This window comes from Mesoplodon bidens (genome assembly GCF_964165515.1).
Source record: "Mesoplodon bidens genome assembly, chromosome: 1".
NCBI classification, from domain to species: domain Eukaryota; kingdom Metazoa; phylum Chordata; class Mammalia; order Artiodactyla; family Ziphiidae; genus Mesoplodon; species Mesoplodon bidens.
Window position 1 is genome coordinate 204,912,476 of NC_138176.1, and position 21,959 is coordinate 204,934,434.

At 38.7% G+C, this 21,959-nt stretch overlaps 2 protein-coding genes across 2 annotated transcripts in view; one reads left to right on the forward strand and one right to left on the reverse strand.

Moving 5' to 3' along the window:
• Positions 1-21,959, forward strand: part of MMRN1 (multimerin 1) — a 64,889-nt gene that overhangs the window by 35,174 nt on the left and 7,756 nt on the right. Inside the window, exons 4-6 of the mRNA XM_081227959.1 lie at positions 832-936; positions 2,274-2,447; positions 11,371-13,359. Of these exons, the coding sequence (XP_081084085.1) occupies positions 832-936; positions 2,274-2,447; positions 11,371-13,359 (2,268 nt within the window). The remainder of the gene's footprint in view (positions 1-831; positions 937-2,273; positions 2,448-11,370; positions 13,360-21,959) is intronic.
• LOC308613883 (ras-related protein Rab-5B-like) lies at positions 7,355-7,978 on the reverse strand (the record flags this gene model as incomplete). Its single annotated transcript, XM_081227970.1, has 2 exons — positions 7,589-7,978; positions 7,355-7,465 (listed from the first exon to the last, which is right to left on the reverse strand). The coding sequence occupies exons 1-2, from the start codon at positions 7,904-7,906 to the stop codon at positions 7,355-7,357; spliced, it is 429 nt and encodes a 142-aa protein (XP_081084096.1). The 5' UTR covers positions 7,907-7,978.

Genomic DNA, 21,959 nt, shown 5'->3' on the forward strand with positions numbered 1-21,959 from the left:
ACGCTTGTTTTCTCATGTCTGATATGCAGACTTCCATGAATAAATTTGTTCATTAGAAGTCTGCAAATTACAGACATACCTTAATTGATGTGTTCAATATGTTTAAAAAATCTTCCCTCTAAACTGTTTTCCCCAATGAAAAATTATATTGCCATTTAAAATATTACTTGATTCATGGGAAATGAGAAGCAATTATTTAATAGAGTAAATTTACTTTATAAGAATTTCTATTTTTCTGAAATTTCACTGATTTTACAGATTGATCCCCTCGAGACATGCCCTATAATGGTTTACTTTTACATGCAGTCCTTATGTTTTGAGCCTATGCATTTCTTAAAAATCTGGGAACAACCCATTTAAGTGGCACTATTACGGAGGTATTCTTTTAGTAAAGAACCTGTAGCTCTCCCTTACTTCCAAGTGGCCACCAGTTGGAAACTGCATTGATAAACAAGCCATCTTTGTGACAGTCCACTTAGAAAGCTGCTCTAGCTTTTAACACAGCTGATTTTAAGGTTCCTCTCAATCATGCCGGCAGTTTACATACCCCGGTTTACACGGCTTCCCCAAACTACCACCCATTTTCACCTAAAAGGAAACCTTAATAATTTTATTTTTTCCAAACAGAACTAGAGTCTTGCACTTCCAACACCAATATGGGAGCACATCACCCTGTGGATGGGGGTGGAGCCTCTTATTCTGCAGTCATCGCTGACCATCAAGCTTCAGTACACAGGAAAATGCACAGCAGCCATATTGCTGCTCAGGACTGGAAAAAATGAGGCGGTCCCAGTGCTTAACACTCTCTCTTCTCTTTTTGCTTCCATCTAGCCCAGGAACAACAGCAGCTGATACACAGCAACCAGGCTGAGAGTCATGATGCCGCAGGTGGCAGAGGGACGCCTGAGCAGCAGCAGCAAGACTGTGGTGACCCAGGTCACAGACTGTAATTACTGTCATCCCTAACCCAATCATTGTCAACACTATTCATGATGGCTTCCAAACAAGACATCACTTGGCTGTCAAACGTTTGATGGTGACATTAACATACCTCTCGATCCTTTTCTATTTGCATGTTGGGAGAAACTGTGGGTGAGCTGCAGGTTCCCAGCCTGAAGGGAACATGTGTAATTATTAGAGCTCTGTGTGCAGACACGGAAGGAGAATAAAAATGCTGTCATACTAGGTTGTAAGGAAATCACAGGTTTCCAAAATGAAATCAAACTTTTGTCCTGCAAAGAGTACAATCATGGAAGAACCTTGACATGGATGGGCGGACTGGATCATTTTAAGGGAACTAAGAAGGCTCCCTTCCCTTTGTTGATAAGAGATCACTAAGGGGTATTGCTCACTGACTAGGGCAAAGAATGTGGCTCAGAATCAAGAACCTCGTGTTGATCTAAAGTTGGCATGTTACGTATTTTCTCATCTTTCTAATCATAAATATTTTACCATTCCTTTTAGACTTAACCTCATCTCTTAGAAACATAAAGTTGGTTACTGCTAAAAACATCTCGCTATGCTTGGCATATATCTAGCCATACAAAATAAGGCACTCAAATTGAGAAATCTGATTTAAGGGGATCTCTTTAAGAATGCAGGTGAATATAGCTTAGGATCTGTACTCAAATTGTTTTAAGGGACTGAAATTCAGTATTTTCACAAGATACCATAAAGTCCTCCTTGAATTATTGAAACGTATGTGTAATGGCATGGAAAGTATCATTGCTTTATAAAGTGATTCTAACCAAATTCTGAATCTCTTTATCTCTCTAAAGAATATCTCAGTAAAGAATAAAATTCTCAGAATATAGATACAAACTACATATATACATGTACTATATATACATATGTGTGTGTATATATATATGGTTACATCTATTTAATGCTGGAGCATTGGATTTGAAAGCAGAAGATAAAGCATTAGCTTTGTAACCTCAAGCAAGGTATTTCAGTTTTCTGACCCTCAATTTCCTCATCTGTTGAAAGTTTAACAACAACTCTTTAAGGTTAGCAAAAGAGAGACTGAAAATCCTGGACAAAGTTAAAACATTTTAGAAATCTAAGATATTAGAATGCTTTTTACAAATTTCTACCCCTAAATATTAGTATAAAATTCAGGATGCCATTTGGTAAGTGCATATAATCTATATTTTCAAATATGAAGTGCAAACATGGCTTATTTGAATTACCTTTCAATCTATCATGAAATCTGAGTGGTTTTTAAATATGTATTTTTAAACGCTTCCCATTTTCTCTTCTTCTATATGCAGCAGTGACACAAAAAATGACTGACCAGATGAACTACCAGGCAATGAAACTGACCCTTCTGCAGAAGATGATTGACAATATTTCTTTGGCCGTGAGTGATATAAAGAACACATACTCCTCACTAGAAGGGAAAATCAATGAAGATAAAGGCAGGGAATTTCAATCTTTTCTAAAAGGTAAAAGGAAAATAAATTATTCATTCAGTTGAGATAAATAGCAAACGACTCATTTATCTTTTCTCACATCATTTTGGGATCTTTGCTTTAGATTGGGTGATAGAGAAGTCTAAGATTTTTTTTGAATAAGATACTTTTAAATCCCTCAATTTCTGAAATAACTTGAAGCATCTAAATATTTTTTACTAATATAGTCAACTTTTTGACTGAATATTTCATCTGACTTATTGACATTATGTACCTAGTTACAGTCTAACTTGTATTCCTTTATAGTTAAAATGAGCCATACTTAATCTGCTTCAATTGTGGTTCGCAGCTCAAGATAAAGAGGAGGTTAAGGGATGATTATCAGGAACAGCTAGATCCATGGTTATCTTAATGTTGATGAAGATATTGAGGATAAATCTAAAGTGCATTATTATCCCAGAGAGTATCTCGCTCATGGAATATAATCAATGAAATATATTCTAAAACATATCAGCTTGTTATTCAGAGAAATGTGAGTCAGTTTTGCCTGAATTTTGTGCTCTTAAAATAGCAGGCTGTGTTCCTTTCTGGAGGATCTACAGGATGATCCATTTCCTGCTAATTTGAGTTGTCAGAATTCATTTTCTTGCGGTTGTAGGATTGAGATTCCATTTTCTGGATGACGGTAAGCTGGCTTTTTCCCAGCTTCTGGAAGCCACTGCATTTCTTGGCTTGTGGCCTTGGTGAGCCCTCATGGCGGCTCTCAGGCCCACTCTTCTGCCTTCTTCTTCCTTTTTAAGGACCCATATGATTACACTGGACCCATCTGGTTAATCCGGGATAATCTCCTCATTTCAAGGTTCTTAACCTTAATCACATATGTCCAGGCCCTTGTGCCATGGAAGGTAACATATTCACAGGTTAAGGGCATTAGGGTGTGAACATCTTACGTGGGGCAGCATTTATCTGCCTACCAGAGAGATTTATGCTGAATATATAGTGAGAAATTGCCATGGTAGTGTTATGTACAATACAGTGGGACCCCTTGATAGTTTCAATAAATCCAGTCTTAGACTTCAGGGAAGGTTTCTGCAAAGAAAAACCATCTCAACTGATAGATAATGGATCAGGGGGAGTTAATTTGGCAGAGGTTTCAGGTAGCGCACAGATATTCTAGACAAGTATTTTGGTTACTAGGCGCATCTCAATTCACTGGGCTTATTGTTTGTTCCCAAGTTTCAGGATTATTGGTCCCTTTCACTTTGTTTTATACATAAAACATACTCACTGTATACCCCATTTCTATCACTCACAAGTTATTTTTTCTCTATTTTATGTGGTTCACAGGTAAAAGAAATAAAAAGGTGATTTCTATATCCTTTACCAGTACAGAGCAGTCATGATTTTTTTTAATCATGCAAATTACTGGTGCTATTAACCAACTGAAAGACTCCATCCTACATTTCTGGCATGCTCCCTATGGCTAAAACTTACCCATGGCAAGCCTGAGAGAGGAATATATTTTCCCTGAAGTGAGCATGAGAAAGAATTCAAATAGGAACAATACATAATTGACTATAACCACAGTAATGAAATTTGTTCAGCAAAATTTGGTTATCATAACCTGAGTGAATTAGGCCTGTCAACAGCTTTTTGTGAACCTACTAACAAAAATTCTGACCCTGACATGGGAAAAAATACACACTCATAGCAACAACAACAGTATTCCCTCTTCAACAGGACACGTTAATCATGTACTGAGCACAATCAATTATGAGAACCAGATGGCTTGCAGTTAATGAATGTTTATACAGGAAACAAAAACTAAATTCACCCCCAAGGCACTGTCTTTTCCTAAAACCACCACCCCTTCTCTCACTTACTCTACATCCAAGTTGAGAAGCAGTGCTTCATTTGCTAGTAGCCAGCGAAACTGTTCAAAATCAAATGCCCCAACACCTTAAGAAGTATCTGAATCTTATGAATAGGCCATGCATTCACAACCACAGAAGGGACATGCCTAGGTGTCTGATAATCAAATATATCTGTTGTTACCAAATACAATATCAAATCATTTAGGAAGTAGAAGCACATGAGTCACATGAAACAGAATCAAATAGAGTTAAAATGATGTGCACACTCATATATTGACATAAAGCACTTTTATGTATCTTTGCAAAATCAGATTCTTGCACTGTTGTTTCTTTAGTAACAAATTATAGAAATATTATCTGAAAAGCTTGTTTTCCTGAAACAAGCTTTTAAGCCAATAATGTGTTTGATTCCTTTTCAGACACTGCTGTGATTTTTACCCTTTGCCCAATGTAGTTTTCCATTGAAGGTTTTTGGGTTTTTTTTCTCCTTTTTTACTTACATTAAATACATCGGTAAATCAGCAGTTGCATTCTATTACCACGATTGTTATGTTGGGAGAGGAAGAAAGGGGAAAAAAGGCAAATCCTTTCTTAGAAGCCAAAAAAGAAAAAAAGATACCCCCCCTTAAAAAAAAAGATCAGAATTAAAAAATGAAGAGCTGGGAAATAAAAACTAAGATTCCCTAAGCCCAACAGAGCTCAAAGGAAAGCAGAAGAGCTAATAGAAAGTAGAAGGAAGGCAGCAGATAGGCCCAGAAGCTAAGGCCAATCCTGTTCCTAACAGGGGCAGGGGAGAGGGGAAGAAGCCTGGAGAAATGGTTTCCCAGCCTCAAGGCAATGAAACATCTTCACTACTGCTCCATGGGGAAAACTACACAGAGAAAGAACTTCATTTCTAAGAAACTTAAGGGAGCTGGCATAGTTCTTCCACTTGTAAGGATGCACTGGCTGCTTTGGGGGGCTAGTGGATGCTGGGAAAAGGAGGGGAAAAATGTGTATGTGTTTCAGGGCCACGGGAACTAAGGCTGCCCCTGGTAAAGGAAGGGAATTTAGGTGTAGGTGGAAGAACCTAAGCTGGGTCCTTCAGAATCTCAGCTTCATGGATTTCTCAGCTTCTCTGGGACAGGAGGCAGTCTGCAAGCCAAAAGGGCAGAAAGGTTCCAATCCTAGGTCACTATGGCCTCTCCTATCTTATTTCCTCCAATTTCCTCAAAACCCTGGGCTAGAACAAGAAGGGATTTAGAGTTCTCTCTTGCCTTGATGGCTTCCCAAAGACATCTTAAAATACTGGATGAGGGATGTGAAGAGAGACTAGAGATTTAGAAAGGACCAATGTCCTCTGGTGATGTGAGACAGTCGTGAGGGACCCTCAGTGCCAGTCGTTCCCTGTCCACAGGAACAGGTGTTATGACACTAGGGGGCCACAAATAGGCCTCTGTGGTACTACCCCCTCTAGTGGTACGTGGATTAAACCACTGGTTGCATGGGGGGTGGGTTTGGGGGGTAAGCATGGGGGGGCCAAACCGAAGATACTAACAAAGGAGAAAAGATACAGGGCCTGATGGGAGGTGGGGGGCAGAACAGACTGTACAGTGGGAATAAAGATCATACCTATTTACAGGGAAGTAGAAAAGACGTGGTAATGGGTGGATCAAATTGAATGGGAACCCTGGGAAAGGACAGAAAACTCCTCTCTCTTGCTGATAATCCTCTTCACTCCCCTACAACGGCCTATGCTATCCTGAGACTGCTCTCCGGTTGCTCAGTTAATTCCTCAGGAAAGGTAAACCTACACCCAAGAGTTAGGCTAGCCAGAACATAAGTGAAGTAAGAATCAGAGTTGGAGGAAGCTAGCAGGGGAGATTGGGCTTGAGTAGCTGCCACCGGTACTGTTCTCTACAGCCCCTCCCCAAACCTCATATACACCTCGGATTCCACTTAATTAAAAAGTTAAGAGGGCAGGTAAATCAATCAAAACCCCCATAAAACAGTATCACAACTGAACTACCATCAATTAAAGTGCAAACTGCAGGGGGGATATAGTGTCTGGGGCTGAGGCCATCTGAGCGCCAGAGAGGAAAAAATGCATATGTGTAAGTCAGAGGCTGGGTATCAGAAACTGGCCCGTCCATTTAGATCACAGTAGAACCAAAGATGCACGCAACCAATGAAGATTCTTTGGAGGACTCTGGGGTCCAGAATCTCCCCCACTATGGGGGAGAAGCTACCTAAGAGGCTGGGTGAGGGGAAAGTAAGCCTTGGAAGAGTTCCTGAGCCTGACACTGCATCTCCACCTCTGCCCAGTTAGCTAACAACAAGACTCCAACCTGGTGCCTGAGAGCTTGCCTTCCCATTCTCACCTCTACCTAGAAACACCCTCCACAAGGCCAACTTGGTGTTTTCAAATATGAGAAACTCCAGCCAAATAAAAACAAAAAGGAAATGTTTCCTTACTCCCCTCTGCTCTGAGGCTTACTTTCCCCCAGGGGCCCTAAAGTGACTGAACCGGAAACCTCCTTCCTCAGTTCCTGGGTTCACTACCTTTTCCATCCCAGGGAGGGGAAGAAAAAGAGGATCAAGAACAAAGACTGACCAAAAGCAGAAGGGGAAGGGGCAGGAGACAAAAAAAATTGTTTTCTGAAAAAATTGGGGAAGAGGAAAAGGAGGAAAGATAAGTAGGTCACTGTCTTGCACCTATAATACAAAGTGAAGAAAGTTTGATTTGGAAGGTAAGTCCTGGGGGATCTGCCCCCCCGCAAGCCCCAGAGTAGGGGTAGGAGGCCAGTGGCAACAGCTGCCTGGTGGTGTTGCTGAAGCGTTACAAAGTGCCATGATGGAGCTGTCAAGAGGCAGCCCTTGGGAGCCAGGGCTCAGTGTGCTGTTACCGTAGGGGCTGTGTGCTGAGCGGTGGGGATGGAGGTGATTTCTGAGCTCTCGTGCTAGCTCCATACTTGCTTGCTGCTAGCCACCCCTCAGCTGCTACAACACTAGCTCTTGTTCTGCTGGGACTGCTCGTGGAGATCCACACCCCAGCTTCGGCGTGCTGCACCCCCCAGATCCTGGGGTTCACTTCGGCAACTTCTTAGCTATTGCCAGGAAGAGATCGTTCAGGTTCTTAGCTGTCTTGGCTGAAGTTTCCATAAACAATAAGCTGTTGTCATCTGCATACGCCTGGGCCTCTTCGTACTCTGCCATGCACTTGTTGGCCAGGTCAGCTTTGTTCCCCGCCAGGGCAGTAACGATGCTAGGACTGGCCTGTCGCTGTAGGTCCTTTACCTGTGTCTTTGCTCAGGCGAAGGTTTCCTGATTGGTAATGTCAAAAACCACAGTTGCAGCTTGGGCATCTCTGTAGTACATGGGGGCCAAGCTATGGTATCGCTCCTGCCCAGCTGTGTCCCAGATCTCAAACTTGACTGTTGTGTCAGCTAGACAAACCGACTGGGTAAGGAAGGCCACTCCAGTGATGCTCTCCTGGTACTTGTGGAACTGCCCTTTGATAAAACGTAATACCAGGCTAGACTTCCCCACTGCAGACTCACCCAGCGGGACCAATTTGAACGGACATATTTTGATGGCCTGGGGCTGCCCGCTGGGCCTGGCTGTGCTTCTGCTAGTCATGGCTAGATTATCAGAGTGGGAAAAGGTGGAGGGAGGGGGATGCCACAAAGCGGCAGAGGGGGAAGGGGGGAGGGGAGGGAACTTCCAGGCTTCAGCAGTCCTGGGGCTCCGTCTCCCCGGTAGCCTGTGTGGAACAGACAAACAGCTGCAGCTCAGCCAAACCCTCCTGACCCTCCTCCTCCTCCTCCTCCTCCTCGCCCTGGGGTGGGGCCCCCAGCCTCCACTGAAGTTTTAAAGCATGAGAGTACCTTCCAATATTTACTTTGTTTTTTTCCTAATTAATTTGATCAAGATTCTGTACTGAATTTTACTTATTACAGTGTTTTCACCTATTTTCATTCTTTTTCTGACTTTCAGATCATGTAGTTTTTCCCTTGCTGAAGTTAAAATCTGTTGTTATTGTCCACAATTAATTAATTAATTTAATTATGCTTAAGTTTTATTTTTCCTTGTCAATCTTGAAAAACATTTTTTTTTGTGTGTGTGTGGTACGCGGGCCTCTCGCTGTTGTGGCCTCTCCAGTTGGGGAGCACAGGCTCTGGACGCACAGGCTCAGCGGCCATGGCTCACGGGCCCAGCCGCTCCACGGCATGTAGGATTCTCCCGGACCGGGGCACGAACCCGTGTCCCCTGCATCGGCAGGCGGACTCTCAACCACTGCGCCACCAGGGAAGCCCCTTGAAAAACATTTTAAGCCAAAATTATGAGGTTATAAATCCTAGGGAAGTCTGATTCCTAACCTTAATTATTTTATTGTGTTTCATCTAGTTGTTTTTGTCATGAAAATTAAAGACAGTTTTTTGTTTGTTTGTTTGTTTTTGCGGTACGCGGGCCTCTCACTGTTGTGGCCTCTCCTGTTGCGGAGCATAGGCTCCGGACGTGCAGGCTCAGTGGCCATGGCTCATGGGCCCAGCTGCTCCACAACATGTGGGATCCTCCCGGACTGGGGCACGAACCCATGTCCCCTGCATTGGCAGGCATACTCTCAACCACTGCGCCACCAGGGAAGCCCTAAAGACAGTTTTAACTAACAGGAAATGACTAAATGACTAAATAGAAAGTGCAATAAAAATAACTTTGCTATTAAGTAGTGCCTTACACTCAGTGAAGTTAATATATTCTATTTTAAGTATAAGAAATCTAATTTTTCAAATTTCATTTTCTGTGTAGCAGCATCTAGAATGTACTCAACGAAGATTTGTTGTATAAATGAGTGACATGTCAAATGCTAAGTAAAATTTAGAAAATAAGGGCTTCCCTGGTGGCGCAGTGGTTGAGAGTCCGCCTGCTGATGCAGGGAACACGGGTTCGTGCCCCGGTCTGGGAGGATCCCACATGCCACGGAGCAGCTGGGCCCGTGAGCCATGGCCACTGAGCCTGCGCATCCGGAGCCTGTGCTCCACAACGGGGGAGGCCAAAGCAGTGAGAGGCCCGCGTACCACCAAAAAAAAAAAAAGAAAGAAAATTTAGAAAATAAAAATACTTCAAAACTTTTCTTGGTATGATTATTCATGTTAGTAAATGCAAAAGTTAGAACTGTTTCAGTATAATTTATCTTAACTGCAGCTATATAATCTTTTCTAAGCCTTTCCTTAGTACTTTGGTGCTGTGTGTCACTAATTACTATTTCATACTTCACATGCTTTTATTATTTTTTTCTATTACATACAAGTTGATTTTCACTTACTTATAGTTTTTAGACTTTTAAGTTTATATCAGTTGCCACTAAGTTTAGAAATGTAAAATAAATTTTTGTACTCTGGAAATCCTAGACCCTAAAGATCAATTAAAAACATGCATCTTTAAGGTCTAGGATTTCCAAGGAAATATTTATCCATTCACAGCTTTGTCTTTGTGCCACATTAATTAGTATCAAGACCCTCAAGCAATACATCATTCTATTTGGTATAGTTGCTCTTTCACAATATGTTTTATGGAGGTCTCTCAAGCAACTTACTTTTTAAAACTTGCTTACAAAATAGAGACATGTAGAGACTATGTATTTTTATCCTATAATCATCTTTCTTGAATAGACTTCATAGTAGCCGTAACTTACTTCACAATACCCCATTGTACAGACCTTCCTGATTAAAATGCTTTGTATTATGTTGCCTGTATTTTACCTTATAGATATTGGCTACATTGGCTACATGTTTGAATGAACATATCTTCCATTTATATCTGTTTCATTGCCATGTACTATAAATATGCCTCAAGCATGTTTTATTTTTCCCGTTTTCTGTTTTTGTATGTAACAGGATTGTTTCTATGTTTTTACATGTTTGAATATTTATTTCCTGTTCTAAGTAGTTCTGAATAGTTCAAGACCCTTTTTTTCTTTTTCCTTTTTTTTTTTTTCTAATTCTACGTTTATAACTACCCATAATTCTGGCCCATGATCAGTCTATTCTTTCTAAAGGGGAGATACTAGTATGTGCTTCATTAGTGGCAAGTTTCCTCTCCTCTTTTTGTTAAGAATTAATGTCATGATATTGTAAATCAACTATATTTCAATAGAAATATTTAAAAAAATAATTATCAAACTAAAAATAAATAAATAAAATCACCTAAAAATTAATGTCATATTATGAGAGTCAATGTGTATCTTAAATTTCTGTCATTTGACTTAGTTTTGTGATCCTCAAACCTCTCATTATTTTTATTTTATTGTTATCATGAACTATTGTTGAATCTTGTGATTATTACTTCATATTGTTCCTCCTCTGGGAACCTCATTAAATTTCATCTCTGCAGTCAATATATTAAATTTTATAAGCTCGAAACACAAGTTCTGAAACCTAATTACATTTGACCCTTGATCAACATAGGTTTGAACCTCCTGGGTCCACTTACATAAGCAGACTTTTTTCAATGGTAAATACTACAGCGCTACACAATCCACAGTTGGTTGGCTGAATCTAAGGATGTGGAACTGTGGATTCAGAGGAACCTTGGATATAACGGAGGGCCAGCTATAAATTATATGTGGAGTTTTAGCTGTGCAGAGGGTCGGCACTCCAATCCCTGCATTGTTCAAGGGCCAACTGTACTAGAAACCTAATAAACAGTCATGAGCTAACATCAGGTATTATTTAGTAAGGCAGAAAGCCCCAAACCATTTATTTTCATACAAGACTAAGGCTAGAATCATTGAATACAAGGGTGTATTAACTGAAGTCGGTAGTAGTTCCTTTATGCCTTTGTCCAGAGAAGCTTAGTTCTATGATTCTAGCATGTTCCCGGCAACTGATTTTTTCCCTCAGACTTATCAGTTAAGAGTGTGACCACCTTATATGAACTCTAGTAATTTTTTTAAATTTCATAAGTAAATGTAGTCAAGAGATATTTTTATTATTTCATGTCATTAATGTTTAGTCTCAAACTTTTATCTTTTTAGAGCTATCTAAAGTTTACATTATTAAAATCATGTATCATTTATTGTTGTTTATTGTTTCTTTCTCCAGGTCTAAAATCCAAAAGCATTAATGATCTGGTGAAAGATATAGTAAGAGAACAATTTAAAATTTTTCAAAATGACATGCAGGAGACCATAGCGCAGCTCTTCAAGACTGTATCAACTCTCTCAGAGGACCTTGAAAACACCAGACAGATAATTCGACAAGTTAATGAAACCGTGGTTTCAGTAGCAGTCCAGCAAAAGTCTGTTTTAATGCAAGAAAATAGGCCCACTTCGACTGATATACTGGATCTAAAAAATCGCATTGTGAATGTAAGACAAGAAATGACTTTTACATGTGAGAAGCCTATTAAAGAACTAGAAGCAAAGCAGACTCATTTAGAAGGTGCTCTAGAACAGGAGCGCTCAAGGAGCATTCTGTATCATGAATCCCTCAACAAGACCCTTTCTAAAATGAAGGACGTGCAGGAGCATCTTTTATCAACTGAACAAGTATCAAATCAGAAGAGTGCTCCAGCCGCTGGATCAGTTAGCAATAACGTCACTGAATACATGTCTACTCTACATGAGACTATAAAGAAGCAGGGTTTGATGCTGCTGCATATGTTCGATGATTTGCACACCCAAGACAGCAAGATTAACAATCTCACCCTTGCTTTGGAGATGGAGAAAGAATCTGTCAGGGAGGAATGTGAAGACATGTTATCCAAATGCAGAGATGATTTTAAATTTCAAATTAAGGACACAGAAGAGAATTTACAAGTTTTAAACCAAACATTGGTTGAGGTTCTCTTTCCAATGGACAATAAGATGGATAAAATGAATGAGCAACTAAATGATTTGACTTATGATATGGAGATTCTTCAACCCTTGCTCGAGCAGGGAGCATCCTTTAGAGAGACAGTGACATATGAGCAACCAAAAGAAGTAGTAGCTACAAAGAAAAAAGTGGAAAAGTTGATTACTGCTGTTAGCAGTCTAAATTTGCTTATCAAAGAACTTACAAAAAGATACAACTTACTTAGAAATGAAGTACAGAGTCGTGGGGATTCCTTAGACAGACGTATCAATGAACATGCTTTAGAAATGGAAGATGGTCTAAATAAGACAATAACTATTATAAATAATGCCATTGACTTCATTCAAGATAACTACGTGCTAAAAGAGACTTTAAATACAACAAAGTATAATCCTGAGGTCCATCACAAATGTACCCAAAATATGGAAACTATTTTGACATTTATTTCTCAATTCCAACGTTTGAATGATTCTATTGAGATTTTGGTCAATGACAATCAGAGATATAACTTTGTTCTGCAAGTTGCCAAGGCCCTTTCATATATTCCTAAAGATGAAAAACTAAGTCTGTCCAACTTTCAAAAGATTTCTCAAATGATCAATGAAACCAATTCCCAAGTGATAAAATACCAGCAAAATATGAGTCATTTGGAGGAAGAAATACTCTCAGCCACAAAAATTTCCAAAAATTTTGAAACTCGGTTGCAAGGCATTGAGTCTAAAGTGACCAAGACGCTCATACCTTATTATGTTTCACTAAAAAAAGGCTTTGTAGCTACAAATGAGAGAGACCAGGATCTACAACTACAGGTACTAAATTCCAGATTTAAAGCACTGGAAGCAAAATCCATTCATCTTTCCATTAATTTATCTTTACTTAACAAGACTCTCTATGAAGCTTTAACAATATGTCATGATGCTTCTACAAGTATATCAGAACTGAATGCTACCATACCCAAGAGGATAAAAGGTTCCCTACCAGATATTCAGCTTCTTCAGAAAGGTCTGACAGAATCTGTGGAATCAGTGATTGAAATAAAAACTCAAATTGCCCTATCTAATTTAACTCGGTATATAAATCAATCATTGTCTGGTAGTCTTGCAAATATTGTCAAGTCACAGAAGCAAATAAAACCATTGCTGAAGAAACCCAATACACTTAAGAAACCAACAGTGAATCTGACCCCTGTCCTGATGGGCCGGACCCAAAGAAACACAGACAACATTCTACTTCCTGGTAAGCTATTGTTAAAAAAGAACTTTTAATCTCTCTTCCTATTTAAGTGGTATTTAGTAGGTCTGTATGGTTTAGCAAGACCATAAGAAATAAAGAGCACTTACTTAAGCTTGAGTAAATAGTTAAGAAATTCAAAGATCCCTGATATATTATTTGAATCTGATTTTATCCTATATAAAGCAGGCATCAATACAAAACAACTGTTTATAGTATAAATATTTTTCTCCATATTTCTTAACTTTTTTTCTGACAAGACCCCTATAAAACAATCAAGTTTGCCCTTGTAGAACATTTTTCTTTACATGTGTAATTAAAGGAAGCTATTAGACAATGAGCTCCCTGATGAGTAAGACCAGATTGTATCCTATTCATTTTGGTGTTACCTGGCAAAGTGTCAGTATGCAACAGGAACTCAGTGAATATCTGTTGAATGACTGTCTGGCTGAGTGAAGGTACAGTGAGCAGGTATTCAGTTTGGGCAGATCACAGAAGGCCTTGAATGACAAGCTAAGTATCTTAGTCCCTTTGGGCTGCTTTAACAAAATGCCACAGACTGGGTAGCTTAGAAACAACAGAAATTTATTTCTCGACGTTTTAGAGACTGGAAAGTCCAAAATCAGGGCACCAACATAGTCACATTCTGGTGAGGGCCCTCCTCCTGGTTCACTTGGCTCCAGTAATTGCATGCTGTGTCCTCACATGGCAGAAGGGGTGAGGGAGCTCTGGGGGGTCTCTTTTATAAGAACACTAATCCCATTCATGAGGGCTCCATCCTTATCTCCTAAGCACCTCCAAAGGCCCCACCTCCTAATATCAGCAACTCTGGAAGTTACGATATCAACATATAAATTTTGGGGAGATACATTCAAGGCATGCAGACATGATTTTGTAAAGAGTGGTCTTTGAAAATTTCAAGCAGAGCACTGGGTATGGTGAGAACTGTGTCTCAGAAGCACGAAGCTAGCAGTAGTGTGTAGCATGACTACAAAGAAGAAATCAGAGATACCAGTTAGGACACGATTGGCAAGATCAGTGAGAGTCAGATCTTAGGAAGAGGTAGTTGAATCAGAGGAGATGGGTATGAATAGTGTCATGAAAGTAATATCAACAGAAACAGAAAGATTGTGGAAAAATTAATGGTCTAAAGAAGAACAAATCATGATTCTGGTCCTAGTTATTTCGTATGTTTCTGTGTAGCCTTGACTAATTCCCCTCTCTGGGTCTCGGCTTCTTCCTTTTATGAGATGGGATTGCAGTAGGTATTTTTCTGAACTCATTAGTAGAAATATGTTGCAGACTGGATTGCTGTAAAAAAAAAACATGAGCTTTTCACAGCCTGAATACACAGCGCCTGGGGAGGGGAGAGATCTAGAATATTCTGCGGTTTTGCATTTGGGAAATGAGAGGGTAGAAGTACCATTGACAGATGTTGTAAACACCAGAGAAGCATACACTTGGGAAGAAAGAGGAATTTAGTGTAGTGCATATAAACTACTTAATAGTCTCTCTGTATGTAAGAAGTGTTTTATTAAGATGTCTGGCATATGAGTAATATTAAATAATCTTTCCATAATGAAAAGAATAGCTACGGGCTTTTATTAAAAGAAATGACAGTGAACCTCTCATATGAGTCTGCTGTTAAAATATACACTCATTTGGATGAATTTTGAATTTTATTGCTTTTTCATTACAAAAGGGTAATCATTATCCTAGCTTAATATGACCCTTCATGTTTAATCTCTGAATGTTTAGATAATATGAAAAATCACAGAATAATCCAAAGTTGAGGTGTCTCTTGACTATTTAAACTATTGTATTTATTTATGACTCCTTCCAAATTAATCTGACCCAGGCGGACTAATCTTACCATGTGGGACCACAGAACAAATTATTTAGGCTTACATGTTTCCAAGAGAAAAGTAGTATTTCAGTACAAGGTGTTCTTACAATAATCATTTTAGGAAAAATATTGAGTTCTTTCCCCATACTACTTTAATCCTTGGTCCTCCTGTGGACACCGCAAATGAGTTTCAGTTAAACTCTACAGGATGTGTGATCATACACCAGGCAAACTGGGTCATTTTTTTATTCCTTAAACCAAAAAATACCCGTATCTATACAGTAAGTATAAATTTAAATAGCTTCAAAATTAATTGAGTTAAGAGACTCAATAGAACATAAGAACTAATAAACTTTTAGAGTATAAAGAATGCATGTTAGGAGCTTATAAAAATTGCATTGAGATATTTATATCAAGTTGACTCAATATTGGGCTTAATGGGCTAATAATTAACTTAGTACTGATTCTCTTTTTTTTAATGATGCCTTGATAAATTGTTTCTTGTTCCTTTGTTTACTCTAAGTAGAATGTTTATAGGCCTCAAGTTAATAATTAATTAAAAGTTCTTTATTTTATCTTTGTAAAGATAACCCATAATGACGTCAGGGCAATAAAGGTATATTGGCCTAATTTCATATGTGGGGCAGATATTCACTGTACGCAGCAACAAAAATGTGTGAGGCCCTTTCAAGTGGATGCATAGATATGCATGCTCATTAAACGGCTCTGCTTCTATGGGTCATAAAACTGATGGTATTCATTGAACAGCTGAGCAGGTAACGTCTATGCAAGATAATGAAACCAGTGGACTCAGGCTACATTCTCCTCTAAGAATAAACCAATTGCAAAATAAACTACTTCCTTTGATACCAACTGTGAGACACACTGACACACTAGTTAAAATTCGGCTGTGTTTTCTTTGACCTTTGCTACGATACTGTAAATACTGTCTAGCCACATTACTTCCCTACCTAACACCAGAAGGTAATTTATCACGATTTTACAAATCTCACAATAATATTATTCAGATTATAGCCACTATCATTTGCAGAATAAATGCAGTCTGTAGAAAGAAAAACCACAGAAACATAGTTTTAAAATTTAATCTTTTTTTTCCTTTTTTTAAATTGAAGTATAGTCAATTTAAAATATAGTGTTAGTTTCAGGTGTACAGCAGAGTGATTCAGTTATACGGTTATACATATATGTTCTTTTTTAGATTCTTTTCCCTTATAGGTTATTACAAAATGTTGAGTAGAGTTCCCTGTGCTACACAGTAGGTCCTTGTTGTTTGTCTGTTTTATATAGACTAGTGTGTATATGTTAATCCCAACCTCCTCATTTATCCCTCCTCCCTCCCCCTTTCCCCTTTGGTAACCATAAGTTTGTTTCCTATGTCTGTGAGTCTCTTTCTGTTTAATCTTAATTTTAATAACTGATAACCTCCTTTGAAGCCTAATAGTAGTAATACTATAATGACATAATAGTGGATACCATTTATTAACACTTACTACATCCCAGGCACAGTACAAATTTTACTACATATGTTCTTTCATTTAATATCTATGAGGTAGCTATCATTATTCTTATTTTGAAGGTGAGTAAACTAACCCTCAGAGAGATGAACTAAGGTATCCTGCCTAAGGTCATGCAACTAGTAAGTGATGGAGCCTGACTCCTGGTCTGTTGGACTCAGGGCTCCGCTCAACTACTGTACTGAAGTAGATTGTGAAGTCTATTCACCTGCCTTTCTCTTCCTTCTGCTTGTGTTTTGTTTGTTTGTTTGTGAGGGCCTCTCACTGTTGTGGCCTCTCCTGTTGCGGCCTCTCCCGTTGCGGAGCACAGGCTCTGGATGCGCAAGCTCAGCGGCCATGGCTCACGGGCCCAGCCGCTCTGCGGCATGTGGGATCTTCCCAGACCGGGGCACGAACCCGTGTCCCCTGCATCGGCAGGCGGACTCTCAACCACTGCGCCACCAGGGAAGCCCCTCTGCTTGTGTTTGACGAATCCTATCTATCTCAGAGTCTGGCCATATCTGAATATTCCGTATGGCCAGAGTTGATATTCCCAGGGAGTTTGCTTTCTTGAAGATCCAAATATTACCACTTGTTTCTGCATTGACCAGAAGGAAGTAAAAGGGCTACTTTTCAGTTTAGCTTTTCTGTGTTCATGGCCAGTGGGCAGTTGTCATTGAAATTTGGCATCAGTTGTTCACCATATCTTCTTTGAGCTGATGCAGTAGGAGGTAACATTCAGAGTTCTCTTCCATATCACTTTCTTCGGAGCCATTCCCACATTCAGTTATGCTAATTATGATTCCTCTCAGGCCAATTCTGATAAACTGTTCTGGTTGAATCCCTAAATATTTGATTTGTTTCTAAACAATAGTCCAGTAGACACCAAGAGGATTTTATTTCCTCTTTGAAGATTTGTTTGTGGAGCAATTGGCAGATTTGTCCCTGCAGAGTGGGTTTGGCTGCTTGCCTTGCAAGAGGAGCTGAATCCTGAATTGAATTATTGTAACAATGTCAGCAGCGTGGCTGAGGATGCGCCTTCTGCTCGTGAGACCACTGACTTTTTATTTTAACCGTTCCTCCAGTATTTACCAAGTATATTTAACTCTCTTTAATAAACCTCTTTTATTCACCACTGTCACTTTAACTACTCTTCTTAAGACTAATTCTGTAACAGATTTGGCAGTATACCAAATACAACTTTTAAAATTATCATTTCTGTGAATATGAGCAATTTCAAAGAAAAAATAAGAACCTAGTGAATATTTTACATCACTTTAAAACCATTTCTAAATTTTGTGACACAGCATAGAGGCAGTTGTGATGACTGAGAAGCACTGGACTTGGAATCAGGGAAACAAAGTTTAAGTCCTGCCTAGCAATGTGTTTATTTGTAAAAGTCATTTATTTTCCTAAAACTTACTTTCCTCATTTATAAAATTAGAATAACATATCTACCTTACAAAGTTTGAGAATCAAAGAAATCAACTTTCATACAGTGTATTATTGAGGTAGTTATGACTACATGATACAATTTTCTCAGCTATATTCACTGTTTATTATTTTCTCTAAAATTTTCACTTAATATTTGATATGTAATTATTTCCATGTAGCAACATAATTTAAATGCTCATGGTATTCCATTGTTCCATCTTTAATTTAGGTCACTGTGTTTTAAACTCAGCATATGTTGATAAAAGAGCTTATGCTTACCACATAATAAATCGAAAAGAACAGGATTAAAAATATAAAGGCTTAAATGTATAAAAATGCATGGGGGGCTTCCCTGGTGGCGCAGTGGTTGAGAGTCCGCCTGCCGATGCAGGGGACACGGGTTCGTGCCCCTATCCCGGAAGATCCCACATGCCGCGCAGCGGCTGGGCCCGCGAGCCATGGCCGCGGAGCCTGTGTGTCCGGAGCCTGTGCTCCGCAGCGGGAGGGGCCACAGCAGTGAGAGGCCCGCGTACAGCAAAAAAAAAAAAAAAAACAAAAACAAAAAAATGCATGGGTACTGACAAGCACTAAAAAATCCACAAACGTTTTAATAAGAGTTTTTTCCAAGGTATTTCAGCTCTTTATATGCTTTTCCATATCATAAAAAATAAAGGTTCTCACATATACCTCAGGATAAGTTGACTTCTATACAAAATATTGAAGATAAGCTAATTAAATTTTGAAAGATAGCTACTTGAATTTACGATGTGTTTTGTAAGGTATCCAAAATGACACACAAGCTTGCTATGCTAGAAGCATTCATGGGACTCAGCATTTAGTTATACACACAGCTAAGGATTATTATAGTGAAATAATAAATGATAGGATCAGCAAGGGGAAAGACCCAGGCGGAGTCTGGAGAAATCCATGCATAGGCTTTCTTATGCTCTCTCCCTCCCATGAGGGGGTATACTTCTATGAGTTCTGTTTTCCAGTCACCAAAAAATGCAGTCACATGTGTGCAATTTTTCTGCCCAGAGAAGACCATCAGATATTAAGCTCTCAAGGGTTTTACTGGAGCTCACACTGCTATAACAATGTACCATAGATAAGGTGGCTTATAGTCAAGAGAAATTCACTTCTCACAGTTTTGAGATCAGGCCGGCATGGTCAGGTTCTGATGAGAGCCCTCTTCTGGATTGCAGACTGTCAACTTCTTGTTTTATTCTCACATGGCAGAAAGGGAAGGAGTGAGAGAGTTCTCTGGGGGTCCCTTTTAAAAGGGCACTAATCCTATTCATGAAGGTGCCACCCTAAATACCTAAATGACCTAAATACCTCCCACAGGCCCCACCTCCTAATACCATCACCTGGGGAGTTAGGAATTCCACCTATGAGTTTGTGGGGGACACAAACATTCACTCCATAATAGGGCTGGTTACATAGGCACCCTCTGTTGAGCACATACCAAAACTCCATACTCTAAAAGGAAAGTAGATGTTCAGCATAAACCATATAGCTTGTCCGAAGAGTCAGGGCACTGCAAAAGACACTTTTTAAATAGTTGGAGAATAGAGACAAGCCAAGTTCCCAGGCATAGATCAAGGGAAAATCCTTGCAAGTCAGCCTTTCTAAAGGCAGCAGTCTCAGGCCTGTTATACTGACTCTTTTCTGCTCATGATATTAAAGATATTCTTTGTGTCAGAGTTGGTTAGCAAACCTGTCTTCTGCGGACAGCCTCCCCAGTTTGTGTCAATAAAACATATCAGTATTGAAAAGAATATTAAATGAACTAGTTTTTGTTCATTGTTCCCTGGGAGAAGAAAAGACTCCCCTAGTTTTCCAGAGGATGCCCCTTTGTATGGAAGGATGACAGTTGAAGAGAGGATGCTGACAAAATTGACAATCCTTTCCTGCTTTATGTCTTGCAATAAAGTGACCATGGTACCTAAGGTGAACAGTCAGAAACTCATGCACTTGACACTCACATCTGAACCAAAATTTATGACACATGGTCTGACAATAAAAAGGAAATGGGACAGGATACCAGGTTCCATTTATATAGTCACTGCATATGCTAGGATTCGTTTTCTGACAAGAATCACAGGAGCTATTTCTCAACAATAGACTGTTTCTTTGACACCAAAGGTTTGACACCAAATTTGATTATTAACTGGTCTGTAATTAAATACACTGAATAGATGTCTTTCCACCAGTCCCTGACAACACTATAAGTTCAAAATTGCACATGATAGTATTATTTTGTGCTGTATTGATTATCAAACATGAAAAAGAATGTGTTGGGATTATTAAATCACAGATTGTGACCATGTGGCACAGCAGTCTGAGTGGACATGATACTCACATCTTGACAAAAAAATTGCAGCATAAAAATATAGCTCTGCTGTATATTAACTATGTATGAAATTTGAAAAACATACCCTAAAAGTTGTAATTGCCAGTTTTACTATATACAGCCTCAAAGTGGATCTGAATGGAAATAATAAGTATTTTATTATAAATTTAATTTGAATTATTCAAAGCTGTTTATTTTGAATATCATTGTTTTAGGGGAAAATATCACATGGCACTTTGTTGATACTATGGATTAATGAAAACTCAAGTCTCTTCACCTCTCGAACAAATTACCAGAAAAATTATTACACAGTGTTTGGACAGCTAAAGAAATCAGTGAAAGAAAGTTATTGTGTGTCACTGTGCCAGAGTCATATAGGAATTAAAATACACATCTAACTTTTACAAAAAAGGAAATCAATTTTTATAGTTAATCAACAGTCCTTTAAGAACTCTTTTCTAGGCTTTATAATCCTCAGCAAGCGTTAAATTTAAAAATTTTCATGGATATTTAGATTTGCGAGGCATCAGCATAAATATTGTGCCAATAAAATCAGGTATTGTTATAGATGCTTTGGATACATCATAACATTTAAAAATATTTCTATCTTCTTGGAGTTTACACGCTAGCAAGGATAGAGAAAAAAAAGTAAAAATGTAAATTACATACTATGTTAAAAGGAGATAAATATTATGCATAAAAGAAAAGGCAGAGAAAGTTAGAGAAGCAGAGTTTTGTGGGATGTGCTGAGTGTGTTGGGAGCCAAGTGCAGTATTATTAAATAAGATGGTGGGATAGGCTTCAACTGTGGGAAAAATAGTGAATTCTGCAGGCAACTGGGGATATAACGGAAACTTTGTTGTTTTGTTGCAACAAAAGTTGACAGTGGAAGATGTACCTATAGAGTAATGTGATATTTGGTTGTTATGTTTTATGTTTTAAATTTTTTTCCATGTGCTCTTGAACACTATGTTGTTATAAAGCTGTTTTGAATGTGAAAGAAAAGAAACATGCCACAGCATATACTAAGCACTAAATGAATGTTATAGGAGATCATTATCATAAGAGTTTCATGTCTTATTGAGAACTGGATGTTTGGGCAAATCTCATGGAAGAGGTAGCTTTGGGCTGAGCATTTATTCAATCAACCATTTACACACTGTGTTGAGTATAATATGTTTAAATTCATCCTGTTGGTAACAATTAAACATTTTTGAGCAGGAGTATGACATCATCTTGTATGTACATTATTAAGATTTATTTTGAGTTCTTCCACAGATCAGTTAGAAAATTATTACAGCAGCCCTGGCTTGAATAGATTAAGACTTCAAATAGTGATAAAGGAACAAAATGGAAACTAGGAATGTTAGTTAAAAGTGAATATATATTTAGTAGAAAACAGCTAATTGAAAATACAAACTCTTAGAATAAAGAATAACATCAAAGTTTAAATAAA